General features: G+C 43.0%; 2 protein-coding genes across 3 annotated transcripts; both read right to left on the reverse strand.

Annotated features, from left to right (window-relative positions):
* Positions 1–1,263: 1,263 nt before the first annotated feature.
* Positions 1,264–5,584, reverse strand: epas1a (endothelial PAS domain protein 1a). Of its 2 annotated transcripts, none has more exons than XM_028430568.1 (9): positions 5,337–5,584; positions 4,698–4,864; positions 3,602–3,822; positions 3,434–3,518; positions 3,253–3,353; positions 2,540–2,703; positions 2,117–2,223; positions 1,861–2,029; positions 1,264–1,436 (listed from the first exon to the last, which is right to left on the reverse strand). In XM_028430568.1, the coding sequence occupies exons 1-9, from the start codon at positions 5,360–5,362 to the stop codon at positions 1,373–1,375; spliced, it is 1,104 nt and encodes a 367-aa protein (XP_028286369.1). In that variant the 5' UTR covers positions 5,363–5,584; the 3' UTR covers positions 1,264–1,372. The 2 variants fall into 2 exon arrangements, with proteins under 2 accessions (XP_028286369.1, XP_028286370.1); XM_028430569.1 differs by lacking the exon at positions 5,337–5,584 and adding an exon at positions 4,987–5,118.
* Positions 5,585–5,769: 185 nt separating this feature from the next.
* Positions 5,770–27,058, reverse strand: prkcea (protein kinase C, epsilon a). The gene is made up of 15 exons (XM_028430567.1): positions 26,714–27,058; positions 16,471–16,534; positions 14,122–14,287; positions 13,979–14,013; positions 13,467–13,555; positions 13,133–13,262; positions 12,733–12,875; positions 11,986–12,088; positions 11,223–11,434; positions 10,786–10,959; positions 10,544–10,698; positions 10,286–10,424; positions 9,844–10,032; positions 8,969–9,115; positions 5,770–8,273 (listed from the first exon to the last, which is right to left on the reverse strand). Exons 1-15 carry the CDS (start codon positions 27,056–27,058, stop codon positions 8,124–8,126), a joined length of 2,241 nt encoding a protein of 746 aa, XP_028286368.1. The 3' UTR covers positions 5,770–8,123.
* Between the last annotated feature and the right edge of the window lie 458 nt (positions 27,059–27,516).

Here is a 27,516-nt window from a genome sequence, read left to right on the forward strand (position 1 = left end):
GCACAATGTGCTACTAGAGTAGAAACAGATAAGATAAGTAACAAATAAGCTATATACATGTATACATGTAACAATCACTATTGAGATTATACCACTGGAGCTTGGAGCCCATTACACATGCAAGACAATATCATTTATTTTTAGTGATTTAAAAAAAAAAAGAAACAGGGTGGACTTTGGCTTATAAATTATGAGGGATATTAATCTGCCTGCATGTGAGTGAAGGCAGATGGTTTCATTTTAATGACCTTAGTTAAACACTAGATGGGGCACCAGTATGAGGATGAGAACACAAATCCACTGAGGCCTGCTGCTTACATACACACAGATGAATGTATAACTACATTTACATTTAAATGCCCTGCCTCACTCTTATTGAGTAGATTTAGATGACTGATTTCATCAAATAGGTTGATTGATAAGTTTATAGCCTTAGCTGGAAGGACATGGAGTACACAGCTGTCATTACATGCACATGCTGTTCAACCCTGTGTGGGTTGGTAACATATTTTCTGTTTCAGGTGATATAAAAAAAAAATGTGATTCAGCAGTGTCTAAGAAAACAGAGCCCAGCAGCCATTAAGCAGTGTACAGAGTATAGCAGGACCTGTGGCAACACTTTTACAGTGTCTCCATCAGGACACTGTAGATTGTTTTCACTTGAATTCAGTATTATACCAGTAAAGGAAGATGAACTGAAACATGAGGTAGTGTGGCAATACTGTGTGTGTGTGTGTGTTTAGAAACCGAGAGGTAAAAAGTTGACAAAGTTCCCACGAGAACTTTCCTGTCAAGCGTCTCTATTCAGGAAGCTGTGGCTTTGACTTGCGTCTACTCACATCTCCTCATCAGCACAATGTGTATCTCTCTCTCTCTCTCTCTATATATATATATATATATATATTGTGTGTGTGTGTGTGTGTGTGCACTGTACATTATTAGTTGACAGACAGATGTCACTCCACACTTCAGGTGGCCCAGAAACCCCACAGGAAGTAAGGTCAGGCCCAGAGAGGTCAAAGTGAAGTCAAACCACCAACAGATTTGAACTCTCAGTAACACCCCCCCCCCCCCCCCCCCACCCCATCAACTGTCTGACAACCACAGCTAAAGATCTCCATTTTCTTTCTTTTCAGAATGCGATGATTAAAATAAGACAGGAGGGCAAAACTCTGAAGTAAAACATTATTTGTGTTGAGCCGAAAACCTGAAATTTTAAAATGTAGCATCTATGTAGATAACATGAAAGACTACACACAGTCATTTGGATTTTTTTTCTTTAATAAAAGATTGAGAAAAATACTTGATGTAAAGAAGCAGAAGGAGGTAGAGCAGGGTGCTGGTGTCTCAGATGACGGTGGGTTTCAGGGTCTCAGCTCACATGTCTGTGGATGGTCTGATCCAAAGAGAGCTGCAGAAACGGCTCCTCCACTCCACTGTGACACACACACAAATGCATACAGGGGTTATCCTTTCAAACAACTCAGCCTAACAAAAGGTTTACAATGCACACTATGAAAAATATTTGCACAATTCAACACTTTACGCAGCGACAGAATAACCAAACATTCAACTTTCACATGTGTGATGTCAGAAACTGTAACCACGTCTAAGCCATATTTGACACATGACAAAATGTATTTTTAACTGTTTTACTTTACAAAGATATGGTTGAGTTCTCTCTGCTTATAGCCCTGATTGTGTTGTTTCCATAGAGGTGCAGGACAAGGTGCAGGAGTTAACACTAGTGTGAACAAACAGCCCACAGTGACTAAAAATGTGACAGGAGAGAAAAACTCCCAAACGCCAGTCCACTGGGGTTCAATGATAGTTCAAAATTTCAGTTAATGTCACACACACCTGAGGACATAGGTAACACAGAGGATGCAGAGCGGCTGGTGGACGCTGGGTCTGGACTTGGAGGGTCTGACAGCAGGGATGACGGCACTGTGACTCTCCACCCAGACGTAACCTCCACCACGGACCAGCATCCTGTACTGACCGCTGACTGACTGACTCTTCAGACACACTGCAGAGAGGGCCAAAAGCAGAAGTTTAGAGGTTTGTGTAGTTGTTTTGTGTGTGTGTGTGTGTGTATGCGTGTGTCAGGGCTTACAGTTCAGATGATTTTTGTTCAAACAGTGTGTGTCCAGTGTGTGGCACAGCTCATAGATAGAACGGCCTAGCAGCTCCTCTGGGCTGTAACCTAAAAGTGAAGTCACTCTGCACAAACACACACACAAACACACACAGCAGTGTGAGTGCACGTGAATGAATTAGTTCTCTGTATGAGTATTACCTAATCGGACTAGAAGCAGCAGGGTCAGTTGATGGTTCACTGATATGCAGTCACAAGTTTCAAAATGAGAAAATGGCGAAGGTAATAAGAGTCATCATTGTCATGCAAAGTTAACCTATTAAAATCCCCTTAATGTCATCCAGTCTGTCATACCTGGCTGTCAATTATACTAGATAATTACTTCTGCTTCTCACTTAACATAAGCATAGTATCAAGTACAAGTTAGGACTACATACACACCTCTGGTCACAGTATGTGAACCTCATGTCCATGCTGTGCTGGCTGGTGAAGGTGTGCGTGCTGAGGAGTGTGTGTGAGAGGGGCAGAGGCCGGCAGGTCAGGAGCAGATAGGAAACTGAAGAAGGGGACACACACATTTTTGCTCTGCCCTGACAGTGCAGAACCTGAGACGCAGAGAATTCAACTTGTGAGTTTAACTTAAAAGGTTTTATTTGAAAAGGTTTTAAATGTAAGAGTCAGTGTGCAGAGTGTGAGCAAGCAGCCTGGACATCAGTTTGAACTGTTCTTCAGTTGCTAACAGCCTCTGCACTGTGATGGACTATAGGCTGCATGTAACAATGTATATTGACACATGTTAAAGGGTCATGCTGGCTAACTATCCCTGCAATGCATCACTGCTGAAAGCTAAAATCCAGGTAATTGGATTTAATAAATAAGTATATGGATCACGTTGTGGTGACATAATGACATAATAGGTCATGCTAACCACCATTCACTCAGATTTGCTTGCGAGAAAGCTAATAGCTGTAATGTAGCTACACTGCACAGACATGTGTTGTGACATTTGGTGGGCAAGCTAACAGGAGAAATCAGTCCAGAGGATGTTACACAACCAAAACAAAGAGTTTTTTGAGTTGCATTACAATCTGTTAACAAAACAACATAATGCAAATGTGGAACTTAACTAAAAGGTGGTTTTGTTTCACACCAACCTTCCACGTAGCAGACTTGAGGTTGGCGCTCCTTCCTCTGTGTGTCAGAGCGCTTTTTATCCTCATGACAAAGTCCCTCTTCTCACCGCACCAGACTTCCTCTAAAAACAAGCAAGTTTATTGACAGTTAAACCTGTTTAAGCATGTGATAAATAGTTCTCTGTGTGTCAGACACACACACCTGCTGTTAGACGTAGATTATTTCTGATTTCTTCATGATCACATGGGTGAGTGTACTCGAAAATATTGTGTCCCATCAGCTCAGTCTGTTGGCGTAAACAAATAAATACATTTCACATGTTAATCACCCTGCCTGCATTTATCATATTAACTATATACATGCATTTACCTGTGTCATGCCCATGTACCTGCTGACATTGTCAGACAGAAAGATCATGTCACCCTCAGTGGACAACACCATCAGAAATCCCTCCAGGATCCTGAGGTACATGTTGGTCTCCTTCTCCTCCTCATCCTGTCCTCCATCACAGTCGCTCCGTTCCTCCCTGCCTTCAGCCACTTGTGCATATCTCACCATGTGTGTGGACTCTGCTGTTGTCCTGATGCTCTCTGAAACAAAGATTTTCCAAAATGTTCATGGGAAACATTTTGATTCTATTTCACTGGATTCAGTATTCATAATAGTGTACATATGTACATATCTATTCGGTGATATTTTACCTATATGCTGCAAACCTAAAAAACTAAAATTCATCATGTGAATATTTACTGTAGAGACATTTTAAAGACAAAGAGATTTTTTTATTTTGCATTAAGATAAAGTCTGTCTTTAAAATTAGCATCCTGAATAACATGTAGCACCAGAAGCTTTACAGCTGTGAACCAAAGTCAAAAGTTTGCATCTTTTTCTATAAACACTAGCCCAATGCAGCATACAATGCAGCACAACTGATATATTTATATACTGGCCACACTTATCAGCCCACATTGTCTTTTCAAACATGGCAGTCAGTGTATACATTTGCTGAAGCAGGTCAAAAAAGGTGTTTGTATAACTTAACGTCATCACATAGTTTAAGCATGTTTCATCTCCATTTATGCATCGACATCATCTTTACTATGTAAAGGTTTACACAGCAGTAAATATGTTCTTCTTTACATATACCTCAGGGATTTAAATGCTACTTTGTTACTTAAATATTTATTTTAAACTTCAGGCCAGGATCTGCATGTCTGTAACAAAAAAGGAAGGAATTCTGATTCTGATTCTGGTATCAGAATCAGGACACATTACAGTTTAGTTACTAGCTGTGAAATACACTGCTAGAAAGTTTTAACAGTGATAAATATAAAAAGAATTGGTCAAATGGTCAATAACAGAATATTTCACTCACATAAGATCATGGTGTCTGCAGTTTTTGTATGATTTTATATAAGTGATATCATTTGTGTCAGTCCTGCATGATGATGCCTTGTGTCATTACCTTTGAGCAGTGAGTGCATGCGTATGTAGCTGAGGGTCAGGCGAATGATGGAGGGTTTGTCCAGGTGAGCTTGGACGGAGGGATGCAGCGGCAGGAGGTGAGACAAATCTCCAAATACATCAGACTCCACTCGCCGTCTCTTCCTGGCCGCCTCACGGCTAATTGCTCTGCGGAGTACAGCAATTCAAAGTCCTCCTGTAACTTAGGTCAAATACTGTAGTCATACAGATTTAAGAACAATTTTATAATGTTTGGCAGAACGTTTATATATATATATATATATACATACCTAATGCAAATAGCACCAGCTAGAAAAATTGTAATTGTAAAAGTTTCTCAACTTGTTCAGGAAGTCTTAAAAGCCACATTTCAGCTTCGGTAACCAATCTGAGAATTTCTCAAAATGCAGCGTCCTCAGTTTCTACTTTTGGGTTATTTTCATGCTTTCACTCTGAACTTTACATCAGGGTGGTAGAGCTGAGTACTTCTTCTACCACTAATGGGGAAGGACACAGGGTCAAAATGCCCAGTGTGGCCACAGCTTCACCTCTGAACAAACTACAAACCACAGGCACGTGTCAGTTCGGGCTGATAGCATGTATGAGACACACAGTAATTATCAAAATGTCTCAACTTTACCTCCTCTTCTCCTTGTCGGCCGTCATCGTGTCCCACAGACGTCTCTATCCGATGTCATGCTGAATGCTGGCTCAGAAAACAGAGAGATGGTGTCAGCGGGAGTTCACCGCACAGTGGGGGAATCTCCTCCACAAACAATTTGCACCATCACAGGTAGCCTAATTCATCAGAGAGGCAATTAGAGCTGCCAAATGTCACTAGGCAAGCGGTCCCTCACAGCACAGATGACACTGGTGTGTGTCTCCTCTCCCCGCTGCAATGCAAATTACCTACAGGGCCTCTAAAGCTGCAGCACAGTGATAGGTAGGCTGGCCAGCAGAAGCATCACCCTCCCCTCTCCTTCCTCCCTCCTCCCCCTCTCCCCTACACTCACACAAATTTCTGAGCATCCCACTAAACACACACACATAGAAAAAAAACAAACTCGGGGAGGTTTAGGATTGATGTAGACAGCTCAGTGTTTTATTGGAATCAGACCAGACAGGACTAGCCTGGCTGTTGCACTACATTTTGGCACAGAGTTAAGATAAGTGTGACCAGGAACAGCCCTACCCCTGGGTGCACAAAGCTTCACTACACACCGACTCTACTGCAAAGAGAGAGTAACCAGCTCACATTCAGATCTCCATACAGTACACAACAGTCCTTTTGTGTGTGTGCGTGTGTGTGTGTGTGCACATGTGTATAAGAGGTATAAGAGAGACAGTGAGAAGAAGAAGGGGGTGGGATGAGGAGGGAAAGGAGAGAGTGCATGTGTGGTGTTGTATGTGTGTGTGTGTGTGTGTGTGTGTGTGCGAAATGAGAGGTAATTCAGCTGCTGGTTCTCCACATTTCTTATCACCTGGCTGTAACAGACCTATAATAGTATAGTTATAGTATTTTACACAAAGGTTTCCTCCAGATACACTTTACAATAATAATAATAATAATAATAATAATAAAAAAGAGAGAGCAATAAGAAAGAAAAGCCATTCTTGAAAAAAGCAAAAGTCAGAAAAGCAAGTGTTTTTGGCTGAGTGAGACGGCTGCTGGAGGCGGGAAAAGGGGGAACTGGTGCTTTGGAGGTGAGGCGGAAGGAAAGCAAACACTGATGGTTGCTATAGAAACAGAAATGCTGAAGACAAAAAAAGTCACATGCAACAGAGCAGGGGCAAAAAATCAAAAATTTACATTCACAATGAAAAAAAAAAACCGCCCACAGGCCAACACATTCACACCGACAGGACAGATGTGGTCTCTGAAACCAACAGATGGATGAAATAACTGGAAACCAGGCTTTTCACTGCTACACAGGCTGCCTATGCTCCACATAATTAGTTCAATAGCCTGTAACTCGTTAAAGGGACCCCAAAATCAAATATTCATAGTTTTCCTGTGGCCTGTCACTGAAAATCTACACACTCTGTCTATGTTATGGTGGATGCCAACTGTTTGAGCCTATAGGATCATAAGACCACGGCAACTCGAGGGTGGCTTTAACATGACACAGTCCTCTGTGTTACAATGACCAACTTTCCAGCAGAAATGTTGTGGTCACTGAATGGGGTGAATTTTTAAATAACTTGTTTGAGCTATACTAAGGCATAAAAGTTGCATCTGACCTGTACTCATGTTCCATGTCTACATATTTGGATGAATTAAGTATTATGGGTGCAGCTTAGCTCTTCATTGTTGCTACAAACAGCTTTGCACATCTACCTGTTGTAGCCATATTTCGCCACAGGAGGCAGTGTCAAAAACATGTGGAGCAACAAAACCGTGGGGTGTTCTTGTTTGTGTTTACTGTAACACATTTGGTGCAGAACAGTGATTTATTATATATACAGCCATGCTGTGTTATGCTTGGCATGATGGAGGACTGCACCCGAGCATGTCTGTCGACTACATTTGATAATCCTCCACAGTGAGTGTGAATGTGCTACCAAAAAAAATCAGCCTTTAGGTGGACTCAGATGTTGCCAATATGGCGGCAACCGCAGTATTTATTCACAGCCGGACTCGCTCCAAAACAACACGTGCAGCCCTGCATGCCACAGAAAAAGTATGAATGTTTCATTTGAGGTGAACTGTCCCTTTAAAGCTTGACATTCACTTTATACACACACAGGACAGAGAGTGAGTGTATTCGACAGCAAGATTTCAATCATGCCACAAAAATTTCTGAAAAAAAAAACACGCACAAGAAATAAACACATAAACAAATCATAAAATATATAGATAGTCAGGGTATTGCACAAAGGGAATTTGGCCCTAACTGGTCCACAATAAGGACAGTAATAGTAACACAGGTAGGGTGCTTGTCCATGCGCCACAACGCTCCTTTACTAGCAGACAATACCAACACGTTACAGCCACTCAACACAGGCTATGTACAAGCCTCTGCACCCGGCACCATCCAGTCCACATATGTACGGGTGCCGGGGAGAGAAGTAGTGTCTGTGTGTGTTTGTGTGTGTGTCTGGCTGTCTGAGCATGTGCAGTGAGCTTGTAGGGTGTATGTAGTGTAAAAAGTATGCACGTGTGTGACAGAGCATGTGCAGGTGTGCATATCCATATTTATATTCATATTCATAACAAACCCAGGCAACATCAACAACACAATGCAAGTAAATAATATTCCAAAAGTAACAACAACCAAGCTTCAAAGTAAAGGATTGACTCTGTTTGTGTGTGTGTGTGTGTGAGTTTGTAAAGGGATTTATGGATCTACTGTCAGCATGTGTGCATACGTGCATGCCACGGTGTTGGATCTGTGTGTGCATGAGTGTGTGTACGAGTGCGTGTGTGTTAGGTCTGCGTCTCCTCAGGGGCGCAGTAGGAGAAGTCCTTGAACTCCTCCTGATTGATCTGTCGGATGATGGCCTCGTCCGTGGGTGTCAGCACAGGGTCCTCCTTGGTGAAGTCCTGATCAAAGTTATTCACATCTCGTTTGGTTTTCTGCAGAGACACACACACACACAGAGTAGAAGGTTGTCAGTGAATCTAGTGCTTTTATAAATAAGATTACAGCGACACCTTCTGACCACTAATGCTTACTACATTTTGAGGTGACTGAACACACATTAACACAATGCATAGCCAGCAGTGTCTTCCAGTTTTTTAACACCCCAATTTCTAATTTGTTTCACAATAAAATATATTTAACAGAGTAAGTCGAAGACATCTGTCTACACAAAGCAGCTGCACAACTGATTCAGTGATTTGAAAATCTTTTCAATATTCACAAAGGTATGGATTGTAAACAACCTGTGACCCTGTACTACAGGACAAAGCCGGCTCAGAAGATGAATGAATGGATGTTAAAGAAGACAGAAAATAGACTCTGGGACAGATATACTGAAACAAGTGACATTTCCTGTGTATGTTTTTATCTATTTTGAGCATGGATCTGCTTTGTTGCATTACATTACCAGTGATGGTGCTTTGAGTTACAGGTGGGCGCTGACTGAGCATCTGAGCTCTAAACTAAAACCTCTTTGCCTGCATATGGGTTAACCAGGAGTTAGGTTAAGGCTCTGGCCTTGCCAAGATGGCGACAGTTGTCTCTTTCTGTTATAGTCAATATGTTTGTTGTTATGTTTGTTGCTTCAGTATCTGTCTCAAGTTTGTAGGCGTTTGTGCGTGTTTCTTACAATGCGGGGTTTAAAAGGTGGTTTGATTTTCCTCTGCTCCAACAGCACCCAGTCTATCTCTCTGAAGAAGGGATGGGTCTTGATGGCCTCCTCACAGCCCTGGCTCACGACACAGCCCAGACGCTTGGCTGGGTTCTTTGTCATGAACTACACACACACACACACACACAAAGAGGGAGAAAACACTTAGATGATATTGTCTGAAAAGCAGCCCCTTTAAGACGCTTAGCTGTGGTTTTCATCCATAAAATGAGCGAGGACAGGAAAAAACATTTCATTGCTAATAATAGCCATGAGGCATTAATGGCTGTGTGGATGGTACAAACAGAGGCGTAGAGTGATGAAGCAGGTCAGCGGAGTGCTGGTGTTATTTACTGTCGCTTTTGTTTTGTCTGTTGTGAAAGCACTTTGTGATCTGCTCTGGTTTTATGATTGCATTGTTACCACTTTACCCTCTCTGACTGACTTTTATTCCTCAAAGTGCACCGTAACACCTCTGCATTAAGTGCAGCTCTCAGGACAGAAACATGAATGATGCGACTGCAGAGCTAAAGGCTTAAAGATGTGAAGAGGGAAAGTTTCAGAGGTCACAGACATGAAGCCATGTAGGTTAAAACCTGGCTGCATCTGGCTGTAAGTGAGCTGTTTGTTTTAATAGCAAACTTAAACATGTGGTACTTTAACATGTCAACACTTACCAGGAATGTGATGACAACATTGACATGCTCACTTTAATAATGGGCTAGGAAAGCGAGTAATATCATGATTGACTTCAGAGCATCTGAACCATTGTAAAGTGACAATAAACTACTACCATAATAAACAATAATAGCTCTTATAATACAGCAAATAAATTGTCGAAGGAGGTGACAAACCGCTCGAAGGATAGAAACAGCCTCCTTGCTGAGCCACACGGGGTAGAGGACGTCGTCATGGAGTATTGACTCAAACAGGTCGTCCTCGTTGTCGGCCTCAAATGGCGGCTGTCCAGCCATCATTTCGTACATCAGCACACCTAGTGCCCACCAGTCCACGGAGGCCCCATACTCCAGTTCCTGCAGGATCTGAATACAAGAAGAAGACTGGCCTCAGCACGGAGAACTTCCACCTGTGTAGCATCCTGCCTTCCATTACTTTACCTTACTTTTTAATTAAGGCAGATTATAAATTACTTACTACTTACTATAAAATACTCCCGTGAACAGCTTAATTAAGTAGCTAAAATTAAAACGTTTTTCATATTTTTTACTGAGAGTTTATGTGAACACATACACACCTCATTCAGCAATCATTCCACCACAGCTGCTTGACACTCACCTCGGGAGCGATGTAATCAGGAGTGCCACAGAAGGTGGTGGTGGTCACTCCATTCATGATGCCCTCTTTGCACATACCGAAGTCTGCCAGCTTACAGTGACCCTCTGCGTCCAAAAGGATATTATCCAGCTTCAGATCCCTGCAAGAGACAAACAAATAATTAAAACTCTCTCTTCAGAGTTGATCCTGATGTTTAAGTGAGCATTTCTACCACTTTTTTTTTTGTTACTGAAAAATGCTCTGTGGGGGCTTGTTTACCTGTAGATGACTCCGTTACGATGCAGGAACATGAGGGCTGAGGTGACTTCGGCTGCGTAGAAGCGCGATCGAGGCTCATCAAACTTCCTGGACCGCTGAATCTGGAACATCAGATCTCCTCCGTTCACATATTCCATTACAAAGAACAAACGGTCCTGCACGGAGACAGACAGAAGTGTGAGACAGAAAAAAAGACTCATGCCGACCACCACAATCCCTGCAGGTCTGCGTTATGGTCCTACCCGTGTCTGGAAGCAGCAGTAGAGCTGGGTGAGGTAGGGGTGTCGGCGAGCAAGGGCCAGGATACGCTTTTCTGTCATGGTGCAGTCCACATCGTCATCCTGCAGGATCACGTCCTTCTTCAAAACTTTGACGGCGTAGACATCCTCCGTCCCCTTCAGCTCCGCCAACATCACCTGGATAAGTAGGTGCAGAGGATGAAATCTTGTGAAATCACGTGTCCACACTGGCACCACACAGCTCTGACTGCTCAGTAAAATCCAAAGGCCATGAGGTGAAATTACTGAGCTGTCACTAAAGCTCTGTGTACTGTATAATGTAATGCACATGTGAATTTCAGCATAAACAGAACCTTGGTAAACATTTTAATTATAAACATAATGAGCAGCAAACAAACAAACAAACATCCCCCTCAAACGCCTCCTCAGAGCTGTCGCACCTTGCCAAAGCTGCCTTTGCCGAGAACCTTGATAAAGTTAAAGTCCTTGAGGCTCCTCCTCTGGCCCTGTCCGTTCTCTCTGGCTGCCGAGGAGGAGGACGAGGAGGAAGAGGAGGTGGTGGAGGAGGAGGAAGAGGAAGAGGAGGAGGTGTGCTGGGGTCCCTGCTGGTCGAGCGAGAGTGTGTCCTGCAGGCGATCTAACTCAGCCAAGTCTGTGGGTGTTGTCGGAAAAGCAGATCAGACATCAGTGCAAACAGGCTGACTCCCTTTTTTTCTTGTCACTGTTCGATTTATTATAAAAAAAACACATTTTGCAAATTTACACTTTTCATTAAACTTTGAAAAACGATGAAATCTTCCATGCTAAAACCTGGTATGACTCAGTTACAGTATCTGAGAGCAGGGTGATTAAATAACAGCAGCATTGTTGTCATCATCATTTGGCTTGAGCAGAGCAAAAAAAAAAACTGGAAGATTTCCACAAAGAAAAAGTTAACTTTTCATTTCTCAGCTTGCAATGTGTGATAATATGATGACTAACTGTGACAACCAAATGGTGGTGGGCGGTGGGGGACAATTTAAGTTTAGTCTTGTATCTGCAGAAACACATTTAACAACTTATCTTTTAAAAGTAGCAACAATATTATTACAGAAAACCAACCAGTGCCTCTCAATTAAAATATTAAACCACATGCTGATAAGAAACCATCTAAACAAACTTTGAAATGTGTGTGTTTTATTGGTGGTGTGTGTGTTGTGTTACCCTGCTGCGAGGGGGAGGTGGGGACAGCTGGCTGGCTGAAGCTGTTTTCCTCAGTTTGAGAGAGCTCAGGAGGAGACTGGGGAGGGTCCTGCCCTGGAGTCAACTGCAGAAAGTGGGAGAGACAGATAAGATGCATGGCTGTCCTCTTATAAACTTTTACTTGAATCCTCAGTTAAATTTCTTCCCCAAACAATGAGCAGCATACAGAAGGTGTTTTACCCTGCAGGAGCTGCCAAGCTGTTTTAGAGCGGCCTGCTGATTTGGAGGTGTTTCCGCTGCAGGCCCAATAGTTTTTCCTTGCAGGAACCACTGGGTTGTTTTAAGGTGGCCTGCATGTTTGGGCATGTTTCCACTGCAGGAACTACTGAGTTACCCACAACTGACAAAACTACTGGCCACACCTTCAGGCATGTTTCCACTAAAAGAACAGTTAGGTCTTGTAGTTAGTCTTAGGGAAAAGTGGTGGAGACTTATACAAATCAGTTAAAACCTGGTTATTGATTTATAACTTTTCATTGCCTAAATATGCACTGAGATAAACAATGCGCCAGATGGTGTGTTACATTAAACAATCTGGAAAGTGGGAAACTGGAAAGCACCGGCACATCTCAATTGTGAACTTTTTAACCAATGAGCATGCATAGTTTGAAGGACCGCAGCAGCTTGCAGTGCAAAACTGTGAATGCAATAAAAAAAGCCAGCAAAACTGGGCTTTTAATTCAGCTGTGAGAAGAGAGTTGACTTTACCTTCCTCCTGCGCTGTGCGGTGTTGGAGATCTTGTCGGGTGTGACTCCCAGATCAGACAGGACCTTGGCGATTCCCCGGGCATCCACACCACAGTTAGGAGCTACATTGGTCTCACAACGCCTGTGCACATTCATCTTACACACTGCCAAAAAACAAATAAGGGAAAAATTATTGATTTTACACAAAATTATATAAGCTTAGACAACATGATGGGGACATTTTGCAGCTTCTACAAACCATTTTTTTATTCTAATCTGCACAGCGAATGAAGAAATCATGCAGTTTAACCAAAAATAATTTTTGACATGTGACTGCCAGACTACTGTTTGTACAGTTTATCCTGAGCACATTTCTATGTGAGACCTGTAGAACAGAGAGACAAGTGCACATAAAAACCACCTTTGCACTGCAGGCCCTGCCTCATGAGGCCCCACAGCAGGGAGCCACAGTGGTCACAGAAGGTGGGGACCTTGTAGTTGTGGATGCTGAACTTATGGGGCATATTAACACTGAACCGCTGTGAACCCACCTACAGAGGGAGACACACACACACAGAGAAACACACTATAGGTGTAAAGAGGTCATTGTGGAATTATCAGAGGAATAAAACATGAGGCTCAAGTACAGAGCGGACATGTCACATTTATTCACAGTCTGAACGGTGAGCTCCATATTCTGTCTGAGTGTCAACATCTTAACCAATTCAAACCCTGCAGTTCAGTTCTGTGCGTACCTCCTCGGGTGTGTCCTCCTGCTTCTTCATCCCGGCACACTTGGTGATGATGAGCTCATGGCAGCGCTTGTGGACGACACACGTACACACTAAAAGCACAGCAGCAACATCAGGAAATTAGTGAATATCTTTAGGACAACAGAGCCTGATTTCCAGGGTGGCATCTGGTCTGTGGCTTGTAAGATCATGTACATTGTGAGAAAGATTCTTTAGTTTTTTTTTATAGAATCCTTACAATTTATTTTTCTGGATTTTCTTAATTGAAGTATGTGGGATAACATTCTTGTGATGATTTTATCAGAGATTTTGACAGTCACACGTGATGCATTCAGGGACCATTTGTTTTCTATTAAATGTGCAGAAGTGTTCACAACTTATATATTGTTATGGATGCTGGTAAATCACAGCTGTCACTCAGTAACATGTAATCCCTCTTGTGTTTTCTGGCTTAAATAATAAATTATGTGCAATGTCACTTGAGAAATTGGAATCCGCCAGAGAAAGGTACTCACCCTGACACTGGTATCCCTGCTTCCCCAGCACACCCCTATCAGATCACACACACACAGAGGAGGAGTCAGCATTTCAGCCGGGCTGGTTCAATGAATCATAGCAGCAGGTAAGGTAAGGTCAGACAGGTGTGTTTGTGTGTTACCAGATAAAATCTCTGCAATGTGAGCAGTAGGTCGGCTGTCTCAGGTAGGTGGCCATGAACTTGTGTCCGTTAACTTGATGGACGCGCCTTCGCACAGCGCCCTGTCGCCGGCGGGGGCCGATCCTCTCTCGAAACACACGCTCCTCATTCTCATTTGTCCCCGAAGCTGTGAAGGAAAAAAAGAAAGTTAATCAAGAGAAGTTTTGTGTTCAGGTGAGACAATGTGTGATTTTATTTCCTGTGCGAAAAAGGATCATGTGCATCGCGTAGCTCAGCGTGTTTAATCATTCAGCGGCCTCTCATCTTCCTTCATTCCTCCCTCCCTCTTCCTCACAAACACCCCACACCTACCACAGGCCTATGTATCCTATTTATACACGCATGTGTGGGCACTAAAACGAGGGACAGCATATTAAAATACTCCTCCGTCCAAGAAGCCGTTCACTTCCTCTCTGCATCTCCCCCAGAACGATAAATGCTTTCCGAGAGTAACCTTAAGACGATAGAACCACCTCCACTCTAACTCCCACACACACACACACACACACACACGTTTCTCTCTGCGCTCCTGTCCTAGATTCCTTTTCGTTTATTCTCCCGGCATCTCTCTCTCTAGGGTGCATTGTAGATGTGGTTACTGCTGAGCTTCTCCAGAGTTCGATTACAGACAGGCTGTCTAGGGACTCTGAGTGTGTGTGTGTGTGTGTGTGTCAATTCTGTGTGTTGGTGTTTTGGTCAGGGGGCGGGGGCAGCTAAACAGGCCATTACTGGGATCACTTTGTTTTACATAATACATCATCCATCTGTCTCGGACACACACACACACAGAAGGAGGACATGCTGACAAGGAGGGGTGATGAGGCATAACAACTGAGTTAAGAGTAATCGTCGTGCAGACACATGTACTCTGAACTCACTGATTGACCAACTGGGAGTCTAATAAATGCTGGTGGACGAACAAACAAACACACATGCACACACACACAGACACACAGAGACATAGAGCTATAGATGGTAAGTTTAACTATGGTTGCTAAGTTTTAACTCCACTCAGGCTCCACCTCTTTGCACATTACGTGTACCAGAGCTTCAAAATTCATGTTCCGAACAATAAATAATTTTTGATATATATATAAATAAGATTTAAAAAATGATGGAGAAATTGAGAGCAGGGAATGCAGAAATGAAGAGGGGAGAAAGAGTGTAGATGGTCAGATTAGGTCAGATTATTGCTGTTAACTTCCCAACAGATGCAAAAAGGTGGAGGAGAGGAGAGGAGAGGAGAGGAGGAAGAAAAATGAGAGGAACATATCCTTCCAGCCTCTGAAACTGCAGAGAACAGATTGCACCAGGGAAAAAAAATAAATCTGCTAAAAATATCACCTCTTCCTCTAGTTCTCACCCTTCATCTCTCCATCCTTTACTCCTCTCCATCTCTCCAATAAGCACACACACACATACACACCATTTGTTTTTATCAGCATGCATTAATATGACGAGCTCTCGAGCCAGCCGAACTCTGGGAAGAAGTTCAGGAGTGGGCGGAGAGTGGGTCGTTCGGTCACAGCAGAGTCCAATCATCGATGTGGAGGTCAAGAAGACATGGACGCCTGAGTCTCAATGTGTGTGTGTGTGTGTGTGTGTAATCCGTGGCTCAATCTCACCTACTATTTTAAGAATCTACTCCCTCTGCACTGCTCTCTTCATCCGTCTTTGCACAGAGAAATATCCTCTGTGTGCTGCTGCGCCCTCCCTCCATTCAGGCTATCCCACCACCCTCACACACACTCACACACAGATAAATGCATGCACACTTTCGCTGGAAGGCAGAGAACAGCTTCTATTTATAACCAGGTGTGAAGATACACAGGTGCAGGTGAAAATCACTGTCTGCTTGATAAGAGTGGAGACAGAGAGACAGAAACACTGACTGACGCAGACATTCTGGACGTTTCTGTGTTTGATCGACATGAGGCGGACAAAAGAAGAATGTATGAATCGTCTAAGGCCATGCATACTCCAGGCAAAGACGTGATGTTAAAGCTGCAACAACCTCCAACTCTAATCTGACAGGAACCTTGTGGTAGCAACAAGGTCTTCCTTCTTCACGTGCATTATCACCACCTTCGGGCAATAGTGAGGCACTCCTTGTTGTTGTTGATGTAAAAAAGAAATAATTTAATGACCTCAGTTGAACTCGATGCTGTTTTAAGACTACAGTATTGCATGTATATGTTTATGGCATGCACAAGATCGCTATTTTATGCAAATCATCTGCGTCATGGCCCTGCAAATGCCTGCAGAAAACATACATGTATCAAATATTGTGTCGCATTGTGGTGATCTCACCCTCTGTGGAGGATCCAGACAGGTCGATGACCACGTACACCTTCCCCTCCGGCTCCAAGTCAATCTGTGCAGAACAAAGAAAAAAAAGGAGAAACAGAAAGGAAACCAGTGAGAAGCAGCACAGCAGGAGGGAGTGGGTCGTCTTTCAGCACAAACAAACACACCAGTGCACATAAACCAGGTCATTATCTTCACTAGAATTAACAACAGTCGTATCATTATCACAATTAACAACATTATCACTGCTGAAAACCACATGTGTGTGAAAGTCTCTGTGATGAAGACTGTGGTTTGAGGATGTCTCAGGTGTTTATTAAGGGCCAAATGTCAGTGGAAGGATTTTTTTGTTATAATTTTGGTTTCATTTTAACTCATTATTCAGTGAAGATTGAAACAGTAACAGAAGATTATTACTCACACTAACACTAACGTCACCTTCACCATCACCACAGCTTTATTATGGATGGAATTTGCTCTGTGGTTTGTTGTTCCCACTCAAGAACTGAATTCTCTGCATACGCAAGAAAACATCAGCAGCATAACCCTACCCAAACCTAAATACAATTTATAAAATAGAGAAGACATCCAAACACAGAATTAATATGGAATCATTTTAACTTTCTGTATATGATATATTTTTTGGTGCTTAAACAGAGTCCTATCATCTGCTCTTTGACAAAATGTTCTCATGTTAAAAAAAGAATCAGCAGCCAAAAAAACATTTGCAGCAAACTGCATGCTGGACAAAGTAACATCTCATCCAAACTTCTTATTTTTAGATCATCAGTGAATCAGACCGTCTCTGTGCTGACAAAATGGTAAGAATAAATATCTTTGTTAGACTTGTAGGATGTTAAGAGTTGCCAAACACAAAGAATAGTTGTTGAGGGATGACAGAAGCGATCAATTAATCCTTTTAGGTTCCAGAAATTATCGTCGCTGCTTTTGGAGCTCATTTACATTTTTGTAAAAAAAAAAATGTAGTAGTATGAACAGGTGTATACTGTACATGTCTGAGTACCCTTTACTTGTGATGTCTCCATAAGAGAACTTTGATTGCAATAAAGAAATGGGCCCACTGTGACCAGATAAAAACCCAGAAACAGCAGGTACGAGCATCAAAACCAAGGCGAGAAGACATACAATCTGCATACATCCTGACTAATCCAACAAATACTTACATCACCCGCCTACAATACACACATGCAGTAACAGAGATTAAATTGAAAGTGCAACAGAAAGCGCTAGAGAGGCAGACGATGCAGGACGAGAGAGTGCAGGACAGAGAGAGGGAGAGTGAGAAAGAGAGCTTTAAATCCTTAGTTAAGCTCTGGGACAGCAGCAGATCCTCTTATGCAACAGTCAGACTCACACACAGGCAGCAACACACACACACACTTGCATACACACTCCATGCATTGCTGAACATGAGGCACAAAGAACACAAACAAATACGAAGTCCGTACCCCCACATCCCTCCCATCCCCTGACAATCAGGCACGCTGCATAGACACACAATCATGTGGAACGCAATTCGCAGAACTGATATCTTATGTCAACAACCGACCATGACACTGACGCATAATCCAGTCTGTTACCTACATATTTCCTGGAATTAAAGCTGTGAGAACAAAGGCACATTTTCATCAAATTCTAATTTCATTTATTTTATGATATGATCTGTATATTTTCTGTCTTTTGTAAAGCACAATTTTGAAAAGATGTTTTTGTTTTTTGCCATAAATACTATTAATAACTAAAAAACCTAAATAACAGCTAAAAGAAATAGGAGAAACAGGAAGTATTTAATTGTTTTTAAAGCAAAATCAAGAGATAATGAGACTCAGCCCTTCTTTATTAAAAATAAAATGAATGTCCTCATGGATAGATGATAGATACTTTATTGATCCCAGCGGGGTAACTCAGGTAATGTCGTGCTACATGAGTAAGTGTGCACATAGAGCATGGTATCATCCCTTTGTTCCATGTATAACACATAACTGCATGGGATTTGTGACCTATAAACGCCATTGGATTCTTGACGTCTACCCTTGAAAATGATGTGCTAATCCCCCAAATGCAACCTCTTGCATAACGACACATCTCAGCAGGGATTTCAGCTGAAAGATGGACCGAGCGCAATTTGGAATAGAGCGGTGCAAACAGACAGCACCACCATTGATTTAGTGCTTGTGTCCTGACTTAGCACGCCAGCCAAAGACCGCACAGGTTCCACACATCACCAGTTGTTACCAGCCACTTGACCTGCATCGGTCATATTTCATACCCAGATCAGTCAGAATTACTATCTACGCACACATATGAAGATGAATCTGGCACAGATTCTCTTAAATTGTACGCACACAACTACATAGAAAATGCTAAGAAATTTAAACCTTCAAAAATATGTCAGCTAAAATCAAACAGAAGCTTCACCAGTGTTAGCTATAGAGACATTTTTGTGGTTAATGTTGTACTGTAGTTTAGCATGTATCCTAGCAACAGATGTTTCTATGGTAGCAGCCCTGCACCAATTTTGTTTTTGGTGGAATATTGTAACACAATGGGTTAGACTGAATATAGATGTGTGTGTATATATATATATATATATATGCACTACTTATGTTGTGTAAAAAAAGCACAATTACACCATTTATCATGAAAAATTGTCAAGTGTTAACTTATCCAATGGTTCCTGAACACAGCATGATTGACACCTGACCAGCAGTCACCTGAAAAAGGTGTGGTGAGTTTTTGAATGATCTGTTGTGCAGGGAAGTATTCTGGATCACTTTTTAAAGTGGTGCAGAGTCACTAAGTCACAAAGTCCCGTGCAATCTAATCTGATGGTTTCATATGACATGTGTCACACTAAACATCTCAGTCACTAGCCAAACAATGACAAAAAAGCAGTCATGGGAAAGTGTATACTAACTGCAGTAACTACAACCAAACATGGCTGCATGCCTTCTTTTAGGCACAGGTTTCAGGATCTTATTATTGTGCATGCTGAACCAAACCACCAGTAACGCGTAACGCTATCAGTCCCACTCTGCAGCGTCTCCATGAGAGTCAACTCCTCTTTCTCTTCAGTAACTTTAAGCTCACCTGTCTCTGTTTGAACTGTCATTAACCTTGTCATGCCACAACCTAAACCAAACATCACACATCAAGTTGTGAGCCATGAAACATCCCATAATTACCATACCTTCTACATTAATTGTTACCTTTATGACCCAGATTGGAGGCATGGTGTTTTTAGGCTGTTGACAATGTCAGATGTCAGAGTCTCTGTGACCTCAGAAAACACGCTGGTTCGGCTGTGCTTCGTCTTTCTTCGGCTGTCTTTTTGTTGTGTGTTAACCAATCAGCACTGAGCCCCGCCCTGCACCACTGAAAAAACAGCACTGAAAGAGGTCCTATTAGAACTCTGACTCACATAAAGGAAGGATTTGATGGAAAGCGTTGGATTTCCAGGTGCATAATTGAGTTTAGTCCACAGTTTCATTCATTTTCTGTAATTGATTAATCGACTGGCTGCTTCAGCGCTAATAAAATTAAGCGCAGGAGACATCACCAGCCCTGTTAAATGAATTGTAACGTGACTTGGATTTAACCTGCTGTGTGTACAGAAACACACGTACGCCAAGGATCCCCGCCCCAACAACAAACGATGGGAGGAGGGAGAGCCGAAGAATCTAGTTCGCCTCATTAATCTTGTTAGTCCAATTAGGACACCGATACAGCCAGGTAGACAAGACTTCACAAACCCTCTCTCTCTCCCTCTCACACACATACAGGAAGCACAGTGTGTGTTGTTTGGGAATTTTTAAACGGACTTCAGAGAGAGGTTAGCGTTAAACACACATACAAGCTTAACGTTAGTTCTGTCTCCTCACACATAAGTGACAGAATAAAACACACATACACACACACCATATGCAGCAGCACAGAGAAGCACTCAACCAGGCAGACAGGGCACTCAAAGCTTGCATTATATCAATACTGTGGAGCTAACCCCCTCCCACTCTCTGTCCATGCAGCTTGCTATCTCTGTCCAACCAGACAGCTCTCTGCGTCTCTCTCAGGAGCGTTTAGTCTCAGTGACAGCCTCCCACATCCATCTGTCAAATAACAAATTTCAGCTCTGAGAGAGCTTGACCGCATTCACACGATAGCATGTCTGTGTGCGTGTTTGTCCCTCTTTCTATCGCACAGCAACACACACACACACAGGAGGCCCATGCTGAGTGAGACAGCGTGAGAGTCATGCATCTTTAATGTAACATCACAGACGGCTAATAATGTAAGAGGAGCTGAGCTGTGCGGCGATGGAGGAGGGGAGAGGTTCTAATTTGGTGTTCGGCTCTGCAACAAAACCCTGTTTTGAATGATGGCAACAGTGCAGCATCCAAGACAGGAGGAGAATTAAACGTAAAAGACTGGACATTCCCAGTCCAATCCTCTCCAGCCTGCTCAGTCATCTTCAGAGATCACATACACTCAAAGAGGAGTGTGTGTGTGTGCGTGTGTGTGTGTTTGTGATATCCAGATGGACTGGCAGACGGTCCGACGAGGCCTCTGTAGATCAGACACTGTCATCACTGTTGGATGAAAACACACTTCATAAAGATTCACGCTGCAGGAGGAAGCCCTGCCCCGAGGATGCAAGACTACAGGAAAATATGCAACTACATGTAACTTTGTAAAAATAGGTGTCGTTTATGAAGCACATATATTTGTGTTACTCAATCAAAGGGCAAGTAAATCAGAGTAGGAGGTGAGTCATTCCATCAATGAATTAGTAACTGCATTTCTATATAGCTGCGCAAATGAAGCATCAACTACTGTGAAAAGTAGGCTCTTAACACACGCAGTCCGGCTGAATGCCAGTGTCTTATACAGCCATACTATTGCTAGCTCAATACAGCCAAAAATACAACAAAAATGTTGGGCTCAATCAGGGATGACAAAAAAAAGGCAAACTGGTCATCTTGGTCTCCCTGCAGCTAAGGCATACTTTGACACACAAACATCATTTAACATTTAAACAAGTCACAAGGCTATGGTCTTTGACTCAATACAACACTGTCTGTACCTTGTAGTATTTTATCACAGTTCACCTCATGCGGAGCAGAGGGCTGGTACCCCCAACAACCCATAACTTATCCAGCACAGCTACATATATGTTGGTTATTGAATGATTTCTATACTAAAAAAAAACACTGGTCGGTCCCATTTCTTTTTTAAATTTAAGTTGGTCTGCATGGTGCATGACTTGCTAGCCCATACTGGAGTTAAATAATGGTGCAGTCTGCCCGTGGCTAGCTGGATACCATTCTAACTTCAGTAGATATCAGCGCAACATAATAAACATCATATTTGTCATTTCTTTGCATTCTGTTGATTAACCACTCTCCTTGCCTAAAATAAGTATACTATCCAAACGCATCTTCCATTGTGGTACGAGAGAGAGGACACACATACTGTGCTTTTCACCTGCTGTCCCAGGGGTCTTTGTTTCTTCCCTTTCACAATAAACACTCTGCAGCACACACACACACCAAAAGTTGACCTGATTTGGCATCAGTGAGCAGAGCACCATGCTTGTATTTGTCTGTGTGTGTGTATGTGGGTGTGTAATTCATTGTCACTGTGACAACAGCCCATCTTAAATCCACTCTGTCCTACTTAACTGAGAGGGTGGAGCCCATGATGTCATTGTCCGGCAACCAGCTGCACTAAGGAGGAATGGCGTCTGGGGGGGTCGTGATGATAACATGGATGTAACCTCAAAGGATTGTTATGTCTTGAAAGGGGAAAGTGGGAGGGGGTGGATGACAGAGGATGGCACGATGATACACCAAAGAATATTTTTGTTAAATTTATGTGGAGAAGTCAGTTCAAAAATACACTGAAACTAAAACAATGACTGTATTTTTGACCGTCTGTCTCAAAGTTCCCCTAAAGGTCACTGGCAGTCACTCACACACACCTTGTTGTGACACCTTTTGTACCGAAACATGTCACCCCCCTAGGTCCACTTAACAAATAACAACTGATTAAAAACCGCAAGCCTACATCTGGGATTTGCATCAAAATGAACAATTCTTTTCTGTTGCATATCTCTATTATTCATCACAGGGAGGTGGTTTTAAACTACCCACTCATCCTTTCCATATTAGAAGAAAGAGCTTTCTAATAATGTTCATGCTATATTTGTAGTTGTCTGAAGTCATGACATGTTGCTGTCATACTTTTGTAAAAACTAAACCATGTGCAAACTGAACATCAGAATAAACAGCAGGATCTTTTAAATACTAGTTTTGTCTGTGTGATTTTCAAGTAAATGTCTGCACTGTCAGCAAATTTTCACAAAAAAAGATGAATTTTGTTTGTTAATTCATTTGATATAGAAGTTAATATAAGATAAGAGCCTAACATTAAATGTAGTTTAAATAACCCCACAATGGCCTAGGTGTGGGTTATAAGGAGTGATGTGTTTTTAAGGCATGTTGCAAAGTTGCTAACCAGACCTTTCTTTTATTCTAACCTCTAGTGATGAAGTGCATTCCCCGCTCTGACCCTGCTCTTCCAGCAGATCATCAGGCTGCTTTGTGATGGCTTCTAAGTTGCAGCAGTGTTAGACACACTGATGCTGTGAAAAGTCAGAAGAATTAACGGCATTCAAATCAAAACTGCGATTTCAAACTTACATTGAACTAAAGTCAATCACATCACTTAGATAAATAATAATGTTCTCAAGTGGTTCAGCAATGGTTTCCTTTCATAAAGGTTTTGCTTCAAGGAAAAAAACTTGTTTAAATATTTTTATGCTGGCCCTTCCATCATGAGCCTGTGCACATGTGACGTGGTCCGTGTCACTGTGAGGAAACTGTGTGGTCATCCAGTCTCAAGAGAAGCTTCCAGTATCCTAAAAGCTCTCAACATACCCATGGACATATTTACATGTACACAAAACTCACTTCTACACCTCATCTCCTGCTCTCCCCTCCTCAGCCATGGACATCTGCCTTAATAATAAAAACATCAGCAGCCAAATATTAAGCATCTTGTTTAGAAAAGTCAACTGTTATTATGCTTTGCATTGCCGGGCCTGACTAACATACCATAGCCGCCACAGGAATGCACTGACACAGTTTTGTGTCCGTGTGGCTCACCTCAACAAGGGCGATGCAGGGCAATTTTATTTATACAGCACTTTAGACTCAAAGTAAACTCTTTGTGTTAAAATGCAACATGTGCAAAAAACATGGATTATAAGCAGACCAATGAAGGGTGTGTGGTGTCAGGAACAAGCTCTCCACTCTAAAGGGTGATTATAGAAGCAGGTTTTTGACTTTTTACTTCTAAAAACTTGTTTGAACCTGCCCAAAGCTTGTAACCAATGCTGAGTATCCACATCCACAACCATGCTGGTGAACTAAATTGATATTTCCCTCAAAGAGTGGCCAGGTTTTAAATGACTTCTTAAAAGGTGCTCTTCTGCTTTATTTTCCTCTCTTTCTACACCCTCTAACTCTCACCTACCCATCCCTCTCTCTCTCTCTGGTGAGTCTGTGGGTGAGAGGCTGTCACCATGGGGATAGGCTCCGCAGAGCATCTCAATTACTGGAGTGGGACAATTAATAAGCATCAAAGGCCTGGTTAATATTTCACCGGTGGCACAGAGCAGCCAGGAACCTGCGCCCAAGTCCACAGGAGACAGGCTGGTGGAGAGAGAAGTGGCAGGAGACAAAGAAGAACAGGAAGCAGAGAGGACGGGGGGATAACAGTGCAGAGACATGACAGAGATGATGAGATGAGCTGAGAGAGGCAGCAGAAGGGCGGAGGAAGTGAGAAAGACTGAGCTGAAGTACACCAGCCCGAGCACTCAACTGCACAGCAGGAAGTGTACCATTTGGTTGGGCTTATTGTATCATGAAAGCCTTCTGCCATGCAGTTGGCCTGTCGTACCTAAGCTGACCACATTATTAGCTAGTGTTAGCAAAAGATAACAGCACATCCACAGCAACTTATCCTCTCCAAGAAAGACAGCATACTTAGGGGCAACCCGTGTGTGTGCATTCAACACCCAGCTGTGGCCGTACCTACACAGCATATTATAGACATGTTGTTCAGGGAGGGGGCGTTGTCACCATGGTAGCTGAAAATGGCAAAGAGGGAGATGGGACAGTTGTATCTTACAAAATGAGTTTTATGGCGTGAAAGAATATACCCCCCCCTATCTGTTACACTATCACTGATAATATTGGTCGGTATTTATGGATCTAAAAACTTTACTTTTATAGAACTTAATGCAAAAAAAGATGCTTGATGGAATGATCAAAAATCAGCAAAAATGTGACCATCTGTCATTTCTGGAGTCACTGAAAATCAATCCGTGAGGATGTGTTGGTGTACAGATAAAAGGCAGAGCACCCATCTTGGATTCAGGGGCTTTCCTTTATGAAACCCCTTCACAGAGACACGGCTAATGAAAGCAGCATCTTGCACACTGGGAAGTAAACAGCTGAATACATTCGATACCAGTGCATTATTCTGAAACATATAACACTGCAGAAAATCAGCATATGAGGTAGGCTTTTAATGTTTCTACTGATATGTCTCCATTGAGCCAGAGCTTCAGATCCTTCCCTCCGTACTGGAGAAGGAAGTACCAGATAAAAGAAGAGTTTAAGATCCACAAGTAAGGCAGGAGGAAGAAGATGACGGCTAACGAACAGCAGCAGAGGAGGGGGGGGGGGGGGTAAACTTTTCTGATTGGGGGGGGGGGGGGGGGGGGGGGGGGGGGCAGTGAGGGAGACACGGAAGGCAGGAGTGGTGAGTAATGGAGTGATGCAGGGGAAGTGGGAGGGACCGTGTCGCTCTGGGGCATATGTAATGACGAGCCGACTGGCTGATCAATGGGCTGTGGTCAATCAACAGAGTGATCCATATGCTCTGACCTTACTCTGGGAGGACTGGGCACCGAGGCCTATGTGTGCAAGCCTATTTATATATGCCAATGTAAACTGATATAGCATAAGGTTATGTACCTGCACATCAATTAAACCCCCACCTAACGAACCACACTGGGCAGCCATGCGTGCTTTTGAAGTCATACATTAAGAAAACTCACTGCCAATCTTACATGACTGTAGCGTGACCGTAAGACATCACCACAACAGACACCCATTTTTTAACATTACACCACATTCATATGTCAATCCATCTGAGCACAGGGTCTGTGCTGACTTGAAAGCTACATGATACCTTTGAGTGCTGCACGTTTAAAGCGAGTAAATTGAGCATAAAAGTGGAACAAGGCCACATTTTAAAAGTAGAGATACAGCTTGCAGACCCAAAAACAAACAGCTCTTTATCCCCCCGCGCGCACACACAGATAGGACATCACAGTCTGCACAAAAATGAGATTACACAAATAATGGAAAGAACTTTGCTGCTCAACATCTAGAGGCATGTGTTTTATCCACGTGGATTCTATAGTTCCAAACAACAACAGAGTTTGAAAGAGGAGGAGGAGGAATGTGAGGGACTGAGACTTCAGGCCAGACCTGAGATCAGCTCAGATAAAGAAGGGTGAACAACAAGCACCTCCACCTATGCTGATGAAAGTGGAAGATGGTTCCAGACTTCTAAGCTCACACTATCTTGATAGACTTCAATGACTATGGACTGTAAATACATATGGATGAATTCTCCACCCAAAGAAGAAGGTTTTCAATCTCAGAGTGGAAGCTCTGGCGATGGCCTGTCAGTCGTTGGCCACATACACCTGTCAATCAAAGTGGTAACACCAAAAAATTATGCAAATTATTAATGCAAATAATCTTGAATAATGAAATTATGTAATGAACCCTACAATGCCTTTTGTTTATTTCTGCTGTAAAGCAGGACGTTTTACCCTGGAGGTCTGTGGGGATTGGAGGTTTTTTTTGCCAATCCCCAAGTGGCCACTGGAGGAACTGCAAAGTGTTTTTGGTCCACATTCATAGCTAAAATCCCTTTTGAGGTCTTACTGATAAGGTGATAATGTTTAAACTAGGAAAAAAAAGCAAAGGTAGCAATTCAGGAGAAAGATGAGTATATAAATGTGTTCATGGCAGACATAATAATGTGTTAATCAGACTGTCTGATAAACTTTGACCCCTGTTTTTAAACTGCCCCGCAAACCTTTAGCTGCCATTACCCCACACACAGTCCCAAATCAAACACATACCCAGTCCTCATAGTGCCGGGTTCCATTCTGCAGCAGGTCCTCCAGCTGGATGGTGCAGTTGGCCACAAAGTCATCATACCCGATGGGTGCATCGTGGAAAACGGACAGCTCCAGGCTCCTTCCCTCACGCACCTCAGTGCAAAACTCCTGGTGCCAGGCAGGACTGTTAGTCTTGGTCCTGGTGGCGGTCTGTCCCAGCCGTGTCTGGTCCAGGTTCAGGGCCAGGTAAGGGTCCAGCAGGAAGGACCCACTCTTCCCCACAGCATGACGCAGAGCCCATGGGGTGGGTTTAAGGTCCACAGCCTCACACACTCGCACCTTCAAGAGCCCACTGAACACAGGCATGGCCGCTGCTGTGGGGTGTGTGTATAAAAGGATGAGAGTGTGTGTGTGTGTGTGTGTTTAGCCTAGTCTGCTTGTTCCTGCTCCTGTACACAGACTGTTTCCTTCCAATGAGCGGGGTCACTGCACAGTCCTGTTACATCCCATAATGCCGCTGGCTCCTTGGACTCTCAGTCTAGCACAGCCATATCTGAACACTATGTTACACACAGACAGACACACACGCTAACTGTACAGACTAATGGACCTGTAATGGGCTGCAAAACGCAGCACTAACGCAGACTCACACCCTTCAGATGTCGCTTGCTGAACACTCTCCCACCAGAGCGCCTGCCTTGTTTGTTTATGGTCGGTCCCGTGCGCCACGCAAAATTCCCGTTTGGGCAGAAACAGGCCGGGATATGAGCGGCAGTGAGGGGGGACGCAGGTTTAACACATGGATGGGAAGTCCAGGGAGCTCC

This window comes from Parambassis ranga, chromosome 19, assembly GCF_900634625.1.
Source record: "Parambassis ranga chromosome 19, fParRan2.1, whole genome shotgun sequence".
In the NCBI taxonomy this organism is placed as follows: domain Eukaryota; kingdom Metazoa; phylum Chordata; class Actinopteri; family Ambassidae; genus Parambassis; species Parambassis ranga.